Source organism: Nerophis lumbriciformis, linkage group LG01, assembly GCF_033978685.3.
Source record: "Nerophis lumbriciformis linkage group LG01, RoL_Nlum_v2.1, whole genome shotgun sequence".
NCBI classification, from domain to species: domain Eukaryota; kingdom Metazoa; phylum Chordata; class Actinopteri; order Syngnathiformes; family Syngnathidae; genus Nerophis; species Nerophis lumbriciformis.
The window spans coordinates 56123455-56139595 of NC_084548.2; the positions used below are offsets into that span (position 1 = coordinate 56123455).

At 38.8% G+C, this 16141-nt stretch overlaps 1 protein-coding gene across 6 annotated transcripts; it reads right to left on the bottom strand.

Annotated features, from left to right (window-relative positions):
• Positions 1-2758: 2758 nt before the first annotated feature.
• nfyal (nuclear transcription factor Y, alpha, like) lies at positions 2759-15825 on the bottom strand. 6 transcript variants are annotated; one of them, XM_061987630.1, is made up of 10 exons: positions 15680-15825; positions 9076-9179; positions 8825-8908; positions 7316-7462; positions 7054-7185; positions 6859-6961; positions 6622-6770; positions 4421-4594; positions 4174-4284; positions 2759-4076 (listed from the first exon to the last, which is right to left on the bottom strand). In XM_061987630.1, the coding sequence occupies exons 2-10, from the start codon at positions 9154-9156 to the stop codon at positions 4011-4013; spliced, it is 1047 nt and encodes a 348-aa protein (XP_061843614.1). In that variant the 5' UTR covers positions 9157-9179; positions 15680-15825; the 3' UTR covers positions 2759-4010. The 6 variants fall into 6 exon arrangements, with proteins under 6 accessions (XP_061843614.1, XP_061843600.1, XP_061843608.1 ...); XM_061987616.1 differs by having other exon boundaries at positions 6604-6770; XM_061987624.1 differs by having other exon boundaries at positions 8822-8908.
• Between the last annotated feature and the right edge of the window lie 316 nt (positions 15826-16141).

Consider the following 16141-nt stretch of genomic DNA (forward strand, 5'->3'; position numbering starts at 1 on the left):
AGTGTATTACAACTGAGTATCGCTGCGTGCCATACGGACCACAACTTAAAAACAGATATTTTTTGGCTGCCACATCATTTTAAGTGGCCCACAAAAGCTTGGAAATGTGTGTCAATCAAGTATTTTATTTGTCTTAATAAGTGTATTCATTCTTTACATTTTGACAGTAAGAAATACACGTACTATACATGCATTTGCATACATATTAAACTTTAATATAATGCACAGGTGTCAAACTCATTTTGTATGGCTCGCAAACGCCTGGAAATAATATGTGTACAAAGTAGTTTATCATTTCTTACTAAATATATTATTTTTTCCATTTTGACAGAAAAAAAATGCATGAAATTGCATATTAAACTTTAATAGCATCCAATAATGCAACAACTATTATATGTTCATACTTTCCAAATAATTTTCTTTGCTAAAATAAACATAAATCATTTTAAAGCAAGTTATCGATCAAATTATACACTGTTAACATGACAATAGATTTGACCCTAAAATGCATGGTGGTTTTTACAGCACATTACCATAAGTTGAAAAAAACTGAGCTGCCAGGTTTTTTTTTACTGTAAAATCTACGGTGAATTACTGTAAATGGAAAAATGATAAAACATTTGTTTACAGTAAAAACATGGCAGCTCAGTTGCCTGAATAAAAAAAGTGGTACTTTTTTTTCCATTTGCAGTAATATGTTGTAAAAAACACCATACATTTTTTTTTTGTTAAATTCTGGTTAATAAGCTGCCAATTTTTTGTTTAAAAAACCGTAATGTTTTTATTATTACATATATGTACATTGTACAGTAAAATTCTGGTGACTCATGTGCCACGTTTTACTGTAAAAGCTACAGATTTTTTTTTCACAGTGCATGTAAAAAATACTTATGATAATCAAATGCATCGGCAAATTCATATAATATTCGCGGTCACAAGCAGCCCTCTGATGGTAGCCATAAGTGCGATGTGGCTGAGTTTGACACCTCTGCTATATAGTATACAGTAGTCTGTGTGGGGGTTAAGTGGGGATGTTGGGGGTGGGGGCTGAGCTTTTGTAAAAAAAAAATATTTAAATAATTTATTAAAATAAATACATCATAAATGTTCATATAAAATTAGTATGCGCCTTAAAGTTCAAAACTAAGGTTGCTTGAGTCAAATTAAGAATGTCTAAAACTACCTACAACAATCACTGTCAAAAATATGAAATGGTCTGTTTCACCTGGATAGCAAACGCTTCACTCAACACAGATTTCATCACATCATCAAAGGTCACCTTCAAGCATTCACACAAAGAACCAACATTTTGAAACAATTACAAAGTGATGTAAGAACAGTAAGAATATAATACATGGATTTGTGGCAGCATAAGAGAAAGTTATGTGCAAGTTTCATCTCTTTGCTCATAACTGTGGTGCATTCAAGGACACTGGGTTAAAGTTAGAGGCGTCACTAGGTTTTAAAGATAAGAGGAGACATAACTTCCAGGACTATAGGAGATACACTAATAATGATGTAATAATATTAATGACATATTATGATTATTATCCAGTGATGACAATCCTATGTGCATCAGCAAATCTCTACTTTACACTCTGAAGTAAAGGAAAACTTGACATATTCAGGATAATGACAGGTTATGTGATTATTTAAATGTATACAAACACATAATTCATATTAAATGATTTTGCTTTTAAAATTTTGAAAATGTTTTTCTTCTTAAGGAAATACATTAAGGGTTTTTATCTTCATGTTAATCTCATCTTAATTAGTTTTACATGTGTTTAAACAAAATAAAGATTGTTTTAACCAAATCCATGCATTTTCTCTAGTGCATGTAAACATAACGAGTGTTTGTGTATGGGGCAGCGACCAATACCATGGGTTCAGAGTGGGATGGGTGGCCCTTTAGAAGTCTTGTGTGTAAGAGGGCCCATAATTTGGTGCTGTTAAAGTTAAAGTACCAATGATTGTCACACACACACTAGGTGTGGTGAAATTTTACCTCTGCATTTGACCCATTCCCTTGTTCAGCCCCTGAGAGGTGAGGGAAGCGGTGAGCAGCAGCAGTGCCACGCCTGGGAAACCTTTTTGGTGATTTAACTCCCAATTCCAACCCTTGATGCTGAGTGCCAAGCAGGGAGGTAATGGATAATGATAATGGGTTGTACTTGTATAGCGCTTTTCTACCTTCAAGGTACTCAAAGCGCTTTGACACTACTTCCACATTTACCCATTCACACACACATTCACACACTGATGGAGGGAGCTGCCATGCAAGGCGCTAACCAGCACCCATCAGGAGCAAGGGTGAAGTGTCTTGCTCAGGACACAACGGACATGACGAGGTTGGTACTAGGTGGGGATTGAACCAGGGACCCTCGGGTCGCGGACGGCCATTCTTCCACTGCGCCACGCCGTCCCCACGATCCCATTTTTATAGTCTTTGGTATGACTCGGCTGGGGTTTGAACTCACAACCTACCGATCTCAGGGTGGACACTCTAACCACTTGGCCACTGAGCAGGTCACTGTGCCTGACTATGCTATACTTTTCAAAAGTGAAACAGCTGCTGGTCCATCCATCCATCCATCCATCCATCCATCCATTTTCTACCGCTTATTCCCTTCGGGGTCGCGGGGACAGCTGCTGGTGAAACTTCTTAAATCTTAAAATTAGGCATCTCACACGTTAACTATTTGGGAAATAGGATTCAACACAAACTATCCGCAAAAACGATTGAGTTACTCAGGTATTCAACAATTACTGATTTTATATGTACATATAAAAAAATGCATTTTTAAGTGGGTAAAATAAAAAAACAATGAAACACACGTTTGACACACCAATGAGGTATTATTGCCTACATCTGCCTGGCCAAAAAGGTCACTACCTGTATCGAACCAAAATAGTGAAACCCACCTCTCATCTAGTGGATGGGTTAAATGCAGATACTAATTTGATATAAATTGTATATGTTATAAATAAAGTTAAATTGTTCTTCTTTCTTTATTTGTTAAACAACTATGTTGAAATACACAACCTGTGATCGTGAAAAAGATCAAATAGTTGGCATGCATCAAGCATGAGACGGCATCTAGGTAGGAGATTGCTGAAATTACTCAAATCAGGTAAAGAACTGTCGAATAGATTGAAAAGTGGAAGGATTATAGGGAAACGTTGTGCAGGGGACCCAATATCCCATCAATACTGGATCATGAAAAAAAATGAAGGCAACTTTGAACAGGAATGTGACGAAAAATGAACGTAACTTTGTTGTGACGTTGCAGAAGCTTGTGGAAACAATGCCGTAACCAAAACTCTGAATTTCCCCCCGGGGATTAATAAAGTATTTCTGATTAAAATATTACAGTGTGAGACATTTCTTTTGGCCAAGCAGTATATTTAAATAGAACAATTTCCCCTACAACAATGACATTGTATAAAAATGTGTTCCAAAAAGTGGGTAAATTGGATAAGTACACTGGGGGAGAAAAAACATTACTATACAAATATTCTCACCACAGTATCACACGTCAAATCTTTTGCTTGGTTGATGCAAGGTCGTTCCACACTGAACATGGGTGGAAGAAAAAAAAAAGTAAAAGTACAGAATATTACATAAATGATATGATACAAATGCAACATCAATGTTAATTTGTGTCTCTGACAAAACAGGCTGTAGCATTTACATTTATCCTGTTATTGAATAGACAAGGTGGGAGTTTGACTTCACTTAATTCTGCGTGAAAGGTCCCAGTTCAACAATAACTTGTGTCCACATTAAAATAAATAGCTGGTCCTCAGTGTTTGACCAGAGGAGGTTGGAAGCATTTCTCAATCTTAGGCAAAAGGACTTGACATTTCCATAAAAGGGGTTGCTGGCCTGCTGCCTGGAAGACCAAAATATGTGAAGAGACACAAGTAAAGAAGATATGGCAGATGGGATGAAGCGACCCAGGCAGTGCAGAGGTCACACAAAGAAGTGATGATGTTGGTCAGAGATGCTATGAGACTCGAATCATCTGAGCCACCGTCTCGTCAGCGGCTGCCTGCGCCGCTTCCTGCTGTTGCTGTGAGAGAGAAAATTGGTTATTTATATCACAACGTAAAAATAGAAATGGGTTCATCCAAGTTCTTTGATGGATAAAATATTTAACGCGTCAATACCTGCGCCAGTGCCAAAGCCATTTCTTCTTTTTCCTTGGGTGAAAAGAAACGTCCACCATCTCCTCGCTTACGCTGCATAGCATGACGGTGGCGAGACTCGTGGAGGTATTTCTAAAATAGAGAATAAGGGTGATCTGGATTGTTTTCCATGGATTGACTACATCTGGGGAAGCATCGGTGACCATTACGTTATTAATGCCCATACTCTTCTATCTGTTTATAGTCTGGCATCATGAGCCTTACATACCCTCCTTTCTTTGGGGATCTTGCCCTCAGCCTCCAGCTTGGCTCGGGCCTGTCTTCGCTTCAGGATACGATGGTACTGCTTGGCGTTTACATACAGGGGCTCCTCTTCAAGCATCTCAGCTCCTGGTAGGGGTATACGTTGCATTGTGGGAACTCCACCACCTCCTGGAACCATCTGATTTGGAACCCAAACATACACACTGTGCTTAGAACCATTGCCAAGGTTGGGGGCATTCCAATTGTGGAACTGACTAAAAAGTAGTAAGCATTAGCATTTGTTTCCCTTATGTGCCGTTTATAGACGCGCTGAATCCAACAGATGCCTTTTGGTTGTTTAGATCGAAATGTTAATGACTTACAAGTATTCTGGACATTTGACACTTAAACTAAATTAATAATTATGGCAATTGTTTGTAATTCTGTTAAATGATTTAGAAAATGCTGCAGCACTCAGTCTTCGGTCTTAAATGACAACTGTGGTTTAGACAGGTTTTCTATTTAGAGGTTAGATCCAGTGATTTGTACTAATGAGGGATGTAATTATATGACACTTTCATATCACCGTTATTATTATCACGGTATTGTCGAATATATATATTTAAAAATTATTTGTTAAAATTATACAATACACAATATACTTTCCTCTGCCAGAAAAAAAACATTAAATCGTTTTTTGGCTTCTTAAGAGCCATATTATTGTTATTTGAGTCTTAAAATATGTTTATTTTCTTTTGTTTTCATTTCTTAAGGATTTAGAGTGTTGCTGAATGATACAGGCAAAACCGGGGTAGCGCGCTTTCCTTTTGGTTTATCAAGGTTCAAGGTTCAAGGTTCAACTTTATTGTCCCCGCGGGGAAATTTGTCTTTGTCTATGTGACGTCACATGGGTTTGCTCCCTATTGTAAAATGTGTATGGATCTTCACGTCTACTTTGTCACTCTATAGGACAGCACAGCCTGTAGGTTCAATGTTTACAATTGAATAGTTTAGCTGCTCAGACAGCAATGTGTTTATAAAAGATTGGATATCACGTTTGTAATGGGTTAAAACAATATGTTTTGTATTCATGCTAGCATTTAAGGTAGCAAGCGATTAGTGTGCAAGCAGCTTCTCCAGGAAATGAGCAATATGACCTTTTTTCAAAGTGAGGTAATCAATCCCAATTTTACGCTAATTAAAACTGTCTGGAATTTTACCAAGGTTTATCAATAATACCGGCAATGTTACATCCGTGGTACTTAACATTTACATTTTTGAAAGCTGGTTCATTTCAGTAATTCAATTTAAAAAATCCACTCTTTGTTCTTTATTCCTTAGATTCAATACACAAAGTAAATTTTTCACAAATGTATTTCCTAAATTCTTAATAATTTTAATGATTATAGTTTACAGCTAATACAAACTCCAAAATTGGTATCTCATCAAATTTGGAAAATTCTTTTAAGGTTCAATATCGTAAACTACTAGTTCAAACACCTAATCCAAAAAAAGCCTTTAATTGATATCATTGTCTTACGGTAATTGAACTCCTGAAATTAAATCATCTTTGCATGGTATTCTAACTCAGTGGTCCCCAACCTTTTTGTAGCTGCGGACCGGTCAACGCTTGAAAATTTGTCCCACGGACCGGTGGGAGTAAGGAACTTTTGTATTTTTTTATTTTTTTTTTGTCATAAAGAAATACAATCATTTGTGCTTACAGAGTGTATCCCTACAGACTGTATTGATCCATATTTATATATAATGTATATATTGTGTTTTTTATGTTGATTTAATAAAAAATAAAAAACATTAAAAAAATTTTTTTTATTTTTTTTATTTATTTCTTGTGCGGCCCGGTACCAATCGGTCCACGGACCGGTACCGGGCGGCGGCCCGGTGGTTGGGGACCACTGTTCTAAATCATTCATGTAAAACTAGAAATGTAGTTTCCGACAACCCTAATGTACGGTATCTCACCTGTCACTTTCTCGTGTATTCAAACACATGCAGTTGCTTTTATATTGAAATACTATTGTACTATAAAATTGAAAATGTGTCTTAAGTGTGACAAAACTGCCTAAACAGTTAGAAATAAACTAACAGAAAGAATACCATGTTTAACACTGTTTGAAGCTCTGTGACCACATCCACACCTCAAAAAAGGAATAAGTGAGGGGAAAAATACAATAAGATGTTGGGTACCTCTACACCGGGTCTTACCATGACCATTCCACCTGCATTGACCATGTTGCCAGAGACGGGCAGGGTGACGGTCACAGTGCCTTGGCTGTTTGTTGTGTTGGTGTTGGCACCTCCTGCCTGTACAATCTGGGCACCTGCCAAGCTAGCGGCTGGAATTGTGATCATTCCTGACAAGTACGGATCCTCTTTAAAATGACAATTCAACAGCATTCCTGTTATGAAGGCAAAGGAAAATGAAGGAAAAGTGTAGTGTACCCTGCTGCAGGACGGTACCGTCTGCATTGACGGGTTGGTAGACAATGGTCTGTCCATCAGCTGTCTGTGCAACCTGCTGGCCCTGAACACTGATCTGCTGGCCCTGTGGAACCAGAGGCAAAGGCAAAATACACGCAGGAATGACTTTTTAGAAAACAACTAAGACTTTAACCGCTGCTGGCCACCAATTAATACCTGGTTCTGTCCAGCTGTGATGGCTGTCTGGGGTTGCTGGATGATGATCTGCTGGGGCTGACCCTGCTGGCCCTGAAGTTGCAGAGTCTGACCACCTTGCAACTGGATCTGACCTGGCTGCACCAGCTGGATCTACATAATGACATCCAAAAACTGCATTATAATCAAAACAACTTTTTGTGTTAAAAAACATGTCACCTAAAACAACAACCATACCTCATAATCAACATTCTTAATCTACAAAGACAGACTCATCCCTCACCTGTTGTAGTCCCTGAGCTCCAGACACAGGAACCTGCATAATGGTTTGACCCTGGCCTCCTGACATGGCCTGCACCATGATGGGTTGTCCGGATGACGTGATGAGCTGCCCACCACTGACCTGCACCATCAGAGGTTGTCCTTGAACCTACAGAGAAGGACAACTGTCACACCAGCACAACACGTTTTGTACTTTGACATGCAACAATACTTGCATGTCCAAGGATGAACTTCTCTGCACACATGTTTGGTCACATGACTGAGTGCTTGATCATAACAAATATTCTGAACAAATGAGTGACAATGATAATTTGGAAATAAATTACTGAGAATAAATGTTTTCCCCTCAAAGCCAAAAGAAAAAAACCCAATAATGTCAAAGATGGAGGGGAAAATGTCACTTTAAAATGTGAAATTAAAGTACTTCACCTTTCAGGTGTTGACTACACAAACATGTCCTACCAGAGTCTAGACATTATTGCCCCAAACAACATAGAATAATTGCAGAGTCTAAATATGGGTTATATTAGAAAAAACATACAAAATAGGATTTGTAGGTCAGTCAGTCCTTGTATTTTGGACAAATAAAAAATAATTAATAATAATCATAACAAATTCACTTGTTTCTAGTATTGATGTTTCTGAATCCAAAGGTTAGTGTGAACGTCAATCAAAATGATAAATGATTTCACCAAAAGCTCTTAGCTTGAATTGTATCATTATTCAGGATGACACCCAGTGATTAGTCCCAGGCGTCAAGACCGATGGCAGCATCCTTACAAGCTTGGCCAATGGCCATTCAAAAACTTAAAAGTAGATTTCCTGAAAATAAATAATGTTTGTTGGCCTGTCAAAATGCATTTTCAGTCAGATAATAGCTAAAGTTACATTGATTGCTGTAACTCTGTGCACCTTTAGCCGGCAATAATTAGTGTAGATCATTGGGAGGTACGACCACATCCACGCTAGCATCTAGTGTGACATATACTGTACATGCTTTTTTGCATAACAGAGCGGAAGAGAAGCGAGTCTCTGGTATGAAACATCACCTTTGCCTTTCACATAGGCAGTATTTAATCTCTGTTATGGCTAAATAAAATTGCCAGATGGGCTTGGCTCTCACATCACATGTCGATTATGCGGGCTAAAGATGATCTATCACAGGTCAGGTTGAATGTCAAACCATTGCCATTGTTTTTGCTTACACACAGTCAAGATAATGACATCAAGCTAACACATGTGATACTGGTTCATTCAGCAATGAATGAATTTTGTACTCCAACAAATGTTCACAATGACAGCACAAGCGGAACTACGAAGACTGGCTGTGCTGAGTGAGCAACATGCAGTTCAGACAGCTAAAAGACATGCTGGAGACGAGAGGATGAGCCAAACAGCACAGATGTACATAAAAATGAAACAAATTAGCCTCCCTGCTTGTAGCATGCAAATGCATATCGGCTTACAACATGGTCATGACACCGACACAGGGCGGCAAAGACACCACTACCTGGAGTGTCTGCACCTGCTGGCCTGAGGCCGCCACCACTGGTGCTTCTGTTTGCAGCTGCACAGCTGTCACTGTGCCCTGTGTCTGCAGTTGAGGCAGGATAATGAAATCTTAGAAAACATTGATCTCGGATCCGCTGTAATGTTGTCATGTTTGGGTAGCTTCACAAAAGAATGGTTAATTGCCAAGCACTGTTACACACAGGTAGTACATAGGTAGTCAACCCAAGAGATAAGTTAACCTGAGCTCACCTGTTGTTGGATCTGTCCATTGGTTGTTTGTACTACGATCTGCTCTCCTGTAGCTGTGGTGGCAGCGGTGTACTGCTCCATAGCTGCTTATCCAACACTCCGCTCTGGAACATACATTTTGCAAAAATAGATCCATTAGCACTATGGAGTTTTAACCAAATGGCTCCAGCTCTTCTTAGCGACCGCAAAAGGGACAAGCGGTAGAAAATTATGGATGGATTTGTTTACGGTTAGCTTTGAACTATTGTCTAGTGATGGTTGAAATGAATAGATTATCAGAACATTGTTTTATTAATGCACAGATGTCAATTTATTGTCAATATGTGGCATTTTATGATGTCCCTTATAATTAATCTACATGTACCGTTACTTTGTCGCATTACTGTTTAAAGGCAGTTCCTCCACTGGTCCCAGTTCATTTAAAAGGATTATTGTTTGTTTTTAAATATTTTAATGGATCAGCTCTTCAATACCTGTCTGACCTCTTACAATACACCTCCACAAGTTCTATAATGTCTGCTGGTCAAGTCTTCCTCGTCATCCCAAAGTCCAAAAGAACAGATTAAAATCTAGAGGGGATCGAGTCTTCTCAACTGTAGCTACGAAGATAAAAAATGATTTCCCTCTAAAGATTAAGACGTCCCAAATATAACTACTTTCACATTGCATTACAACATATTTATATTCCATGGCTTTTAAACAAGCATGAAAGTTGCACTATCTCTGTCTTTTGTTTCTTTTATGTAGGGATGTGCCAAAAAGTGTGTGATCACCATTGTATTGCCAATCACAAATATAGATCCCCTCTGGCTGACACTATATTTATTTAGCATCTAGCAGCTAATTATGTGTCGCTTCCCTATGCTAATAATAATCAACTTCATTACAGAAAATTCCGTTCATATTAGACATTGTCTTTTTTTGTAACGTGAACGACCAACTAAAAAGAGCTGATTTTACAAAAAAAAAAAGAATTAGGCTTGATACCCTACCAAATCTGGCCTGCCACATCCTTTTATGTGGCCCACGAAAGCCTGGTAATATTGTGCTTCCATAAAACACTTCATATTTCTTACTAAATGTATTCATTCTATCAATTTTGACAAAAAAAATAAATGCATGTACAATTACATGTATTTTAACTTTAATAGTATCTGATCATGCAACAAACACATTAACATATATTCCAAAATATTTTTTGTTAAAATAAAAAATAAATACTTAAAAGGCCTGCTTGTCAATCTGACTTATGATTTTCAAAACAAAATATCCATCAATTCGTTCGTAAAAAATATCAAAACCATAGGCAATTGTCTAATAATATAATGATGAGGGGATTATACACAAATATTTTTATATATTTACTGTTACAAGTGATCCTCAGAGTGCAGCCTTAAAGAAGTAATATTATATAGGTTTTAAAACATTTCCTTGTGTTCTACATGACATGTAATGGTGGCTTTTTGTTCAAAATTTAGCATAGATTATGTTTTACAGACCATCTGCAAGCCGCTTTCCGACCGTCTCATCAGGATGCACCGTTTTGTGAGGGGTCTTACTATGTGCCTCCGCTTTGACCGAGTCTTTTCCCCGCCAGCCATGTTGTAGTTTTTAGCGCTTCCATGTCGAGTCTACTGACAGATTAAGTTTGATCCATCCATCCATTTTCTACCGCTTATTCCCTTTGGGGTTGCGGGGGGCGCTGGAGCCTATCTCAGCTACAATCGGGCGGAAGGCGGGGTACACCCTGGACAAGTCGCCACCTCATCGCAGGGCCAACACAGATAGACAGACAACATTCACACTCACATCCACACACTAGGGCCAATTTAGTGTTGCCAATCAACTTATCCCCAGGTGCATGTCTTTGGAAGCGGGAGGAAGCCGGAGTACCCGGAGGGAACCCACACAGTCACGGGGAGGACATGCAAACTCCACACAGAAAGATCCCGAGCCCGGGATTGAACCCAAGACTACTCAGGACCTTCGTATTGTGAGGCAGATCCACTAACCCCTCTTCCACCGTGAAGCCCCAGATTAAGTTTGATCTATATGCTAATTCCTATTAGAAATGGCAACAGCGGAGGATACATGTGCATGTACGAGTCAGTCTTGTTGACTACAGCGTTGGACTCGCACAAAACACTTTACAAAGTAATTTCTACCATACAAGGTGATATCCGCTGACGTCACAATTGGGGAAAACGTCCCTATTGGGGCAAACTCCGAATGGCTTGTTTGGAGGAATTAGATTAAGACAAAATGTATTGATCCACAAGGGAAATTGTTCCACACAGTAGCTCAGTTATGTCAGTAGCACAGTATGTCCGCCATACCTCCATTGTTTGATTTCAAATTTACAGGATATATGCAGATCCCAAACACAGTGAGTGAGTCATTAATTAGCGGAGGTCAACATGTATACTCTTGTACCATAATCTATCAGACTGTAGTATTATTGTTTAATGGTAAACTGTCAATATGTGGTGTTATTTTCTATTGTGCACAAAATGTGAACACACATTTGTTGACTTGCTTTGAGAGCTGGTATGGCTTCAAGATTGTTGATTGCAAGAAGAGTTGGTTTGGCATAATGGGGCCTCTTTAACTTTGGCCCACACTATGAACAAGTATGACACCCCTGTCATAAATCATCTTTTTTTTTTTTACATTTTTGTCGTTTTAATACGGTATTTATTGTGTCACGGGACAACTTGAAAACAGCCCAAACTGGCCCCGGTCCACACTTTTAAAACCCTTTTAGCTCAATTTCGTCTTCGTAGGTTTGGCGGACACATTTTTGATATAACCCGGGGCAGTGAGTCATTATTTAGCGGAGGTCAACATGTATACTCTTGTACCATAATCCATTAGAGTGTAGTATTATTGTTTAATGGTAAACTGTCAATACGTGTTGTTATTTCCCCTTTTGCACAAATTGTGAACACATATTCGTTGACTTGCTTTGAGAGCTGGCATGGCTTCAAGATTATTTCCATAAGTATGTCTGCCATGCCTCCATGGTTTGATTTCAAATTTACAGGACATATGCAGATCCCAAACACACAAAAACAAGTACCAATAGACAAGAAGAGTTGGTTTGGCATAATGGGGCCTCTTTAACTTTGGCCCACACTATGAACAAGTATGACACCTATGTCATAAATCATCTTTTTTTTCTTTTTTTTACATTTTTGTCGTTTTAATAAGGTATTTATTGTGTCACGGGACAACTTGAAAACAGCCCAAACTGGCCCCGGTCCACACTTTTAAAACCCTTTTAGCTCATTTTCGTCTTCGTAGGTTTAGCGGACACATTTTTTAAATAACCCGGGGCAATGAGTCATTATTTAGCGGAGGTCAACATGTAGAGTCTTGTACCATAATCCATTAGACTGCGGTATTATTGTTTAATGGTAAACTGTCAATATGTGGTGTTATTTCCCTTTTTGCATAAATTGTGAACACGTATTCGTTGACTTGCTTTGAAAGCTAGCATGGCTTCAAGATTGTTTCCATAAGTATTTCTGCCATGCCTCCATGGTTTGATTTCAAATTTACAGGACATATGGAGATCCCAAACACACAAAAACAAGTACCAATAGACAAGAAGAGTTGGTTTGGTGAAATGGGGCCTCTTTAACTTTGGCCCACACTATGAACAAGTATGACACCCCTGTCATAAATCATCAGCTTTTTATTTTACATTTTTGTCGTTTTAATACGTTATTTATTGTGTCACGGGACAACTTGAAAACAGCCCAAACTGGCCCCGGCCCACACTTTTAAAACTCTTTTAGCTCATTTTCGTCTTCGTAGGTTTAGCGGACACATTGTTGATATAACCCGGGGCAGTGAGTCATTATTTAGCGGAGGTCAACATGTATAGTCTTGTACCATAATCCATTAGACTGTAGTATTATTGTTTAATGGTAAACTGTCAATATGTGGTGTTATTTACCCTTTTGCACAAATTGTGAACACGTATTTGTTGACTTGCTTTGAGAGATGGCATGGCTTCAAGATTGTTTCCATAAGTATGTCTGCCATACCTCCATGGTTTGATTTCAAATTTACAGGACATATGCAGATCCCAAACACACAAAAACAAGTACGGTACCAATAGACAAGAAGAGTTGGTTTGGCATAATGGGGCCTATTTAACTTTGGCCCACACTATGAACAAGTATGACACCCATGTCATAACTCATCTTTTGTTTTTTTTACATTTTTGTTGTTTTAATAAGGTATTTATTGTGTCACAGGACAACTTGAAAACAGCCCAAACTGGCCCCGGTCCACACTTTTAAAACCCTTTTAGCTAATTTTCGTCTTCGTAGGTTTAGCGGACACATTGTTGATATAACCCGGGGCAGTGAGTCATTATTTAGCGGAGGTCAACATGTATAGTCTTGTACCATAATCCATTAGACTGCGGTATTATTGTTTAATGGTAAAACTGTCAATATGTGGTGTTATTTCCCTTTTTGCACAAATTGTGAACACATATTCGTAGACTTGCTTTGAGAGCTAGCATGGCTTCAAGATTTTTTCCATAAATATTTCTGCCATGCCTCCATGGTTTGATTTCAAATTTACAGGACATATGGAGATCCCAAACACACAAAAACAAGTACCAATAGACAAGAAGAGTTGGTTTGGCAAAATGGGGCCTCTTTAACTTTGGCCCACACTATGAACAAGTATGACACCCCGGTCATAAATCATCAGCTTTTTATTTTACATTTTTGTCGTTTTAATACGTTATTTATTGTGTCACGGGACAACTGGCCCAAACTGTCCACACTTTTAAAACCCTTTTAGCTTATTTTCGTCTTCGTAGGTTTAGCGGACACATTGTTGATATAACCCAGGGCAGTGAGTCATTATTTAGCGGAGGTCAGCATGTATAGTCTAGTACCATAATCTATTAGACTGTAGTATTATTGTTTTATGGTAAACTGTGTGATGTTATTTCCCCTTTTGCACAAATTGTGAACACATATTCGTTGACTTGCTTTGAGAGCTGGCATGGCTTCAAGATTGTTTCCATAAGTATGTCTGCCATGCCTCCATGGTTTGATTTTAAATTTACAGGACATATGCAGATCCCAAATACACAAAAACAAGTACCAATAGACAAGAAGAGTTGGTTTGGCATAATGGGGCCTCTTTAACTTTGGCCCACACTATGAACAAGAATGACACCCCTGTCATAAATCATCAGCTTTTTTTTTTTGTCGTTTTAATAAGGTATTTATTGTGTCACGGGACAACTGGCCCAAACTGGCCCGGTCCACACTTTTAGCTCATTTTTGTCTTTGTAGGTTTAGCGGACACATTTTTGATATAACCCGGGGCAGTGAGTCATTATTTAGCGGAGGTCAACATGTATAGTCTTGTACCATAATCCATTAGAGTGTAGTATTATTGTTTAATGGTAAACTGTCAATATGTGGTGTTATTTTCTATTGTGCACAAAATGTGAACACACGTTTGCTGACTTGCTTTGAGAGCTGGTATGGCTTCAAGATTGTTTCCATAAGTATGTCTGCCATGCCTCCATGGTTTGATTTCAAATTTACAGGACATATGCAGATCCCAAATACACAAAAACAAGTACTAAATGCTGGTTAGCGCCTTGCATGGCAGCTCCCTCCATCAGTGTGTGAATGTGTGTGTGTGAATGGGTAAATGTGGAAGGAGTGTCAAAGCGCTTTGAGTACCTTGAAGGTAGAAAAGCGCTATACAAGTACAACCCATTTATCATTTATTTATAATAGACAAGAAGAGTTGGTTTGGCATAATGGGGCCTCTTTAACTTTGGCCCACACTATGAACAAGTATGACACCCCTGTCATAAATCATCAGCTTTTTATTTTACATGTTTGTCATTTTAATACGTTATTTATTGTGTCACGGGACAACTTGAAAACAGCCCAAACTGTCCCCGGTCCACACTTTTAAAACCCTTTTAGCTCATTTTCGTCTTCGTAGGTTTAGCGGACACATTGTTGATATAACCCGGGGCAGTGAGTCATTATTTAGCGGAGGTCAACATGTATAGTCTTGTACCATAATCTATTAGACTGTAGTATTATTGTTTAATGGTGAACTGTCAATATGTGGTGTTATTTCCCCTTTTGCACAAATTGTGAACACGTATTCGCTGACTTGCTTTGAGAGCTAGCATGGCTTCAGGGCGCTTTAGCGAAATAAAACGCCAATAGTACAAAATAATTAAAGAAGGAATTAATGTTCTCCAGGAGTGCATCGTTTAATTTCCAGTGGTTAGTAAAACTTGGTTAGAAACCGTTGAAGGTTGATACGTGTAAGTATTGTGAATCGTCCCTTTGTCTGAGCTTTGACATGCTAGCTAAGCAGCTAGCTAGCTCGATGTTAGCTCGGAGAGGCGACCATCATGTTCCCTGCAACAACCACGGCCAACGTCAATGTATCCACGGGCTAAATGCGTGGCGACAACCGGCGGTCGAAAACTCTGCCGTTCGATTTCGTGCACTTAGCGGGGTTAGTAATTTGGTTGGTCCGTGGCAAACCAATCCGTGTTGACAACTACCGATGCCTTCAATCGCGTCTGCCTTACCGTGTAGTCGCTGTCCGGTTCCCCTCTGATTGGCTCCAGTACAGCTCACTAAAGCCCAATCAACAACAGTGAGCGAACAAAATGGCGCAAATGAGACAACTGCGCTTGGGGAGGAGGTGCTCGGCTCAGCAGCTCCGTCACAAATGATAAGCAGTGTTGCAAAGTAGACTAGACTTCCTTTTTATTGTCATTCAAATTTGAACTTTTCAGTACACATAAGAACGAAATTTCGCTGCATTAGCTCATGGTAGTGCAGGATAACAAAGCAATAAGATGCATATATAAATTAATAAATAGGTTACTGTACAGATAAATATATTGCACTTTTTCATATGCATCCACGTTTATGGATGTATGTTATATTGACTTTTTTATTCCAGCGAGTTAATCCATTTTGGGGGGAGTTGAGGGGATAATTATGATGCGTTCAATCATACTTGCCAACCTTGAGACCTCCGATTT

Excerpts from the sequence above, each read along its gene's own strand:
- nfyal (XM_061987608.1), bottom strand. The coding sequence starts at position 9,156 with ATGGAGCAGTACACCGCTGCCACCACAGCTACAGGAGAGCAGATCGTA. Across the intron at positions 4,285-4,420 it reads AGATCCCCAAAGAAAGGAGG|AAATACCTCCACGAGTCTCG; the intron begins GTATGTAAGGCT and ends TCTCTATTTTAG. Across the intron at positions 4,077-4,173 it reads TGGCTTTGGCACTGGCGCAG|CAACAGCAGGAAGCGGCGCA; the intron begins GTATTGACGCGT and ends TCTCTCTCACAG.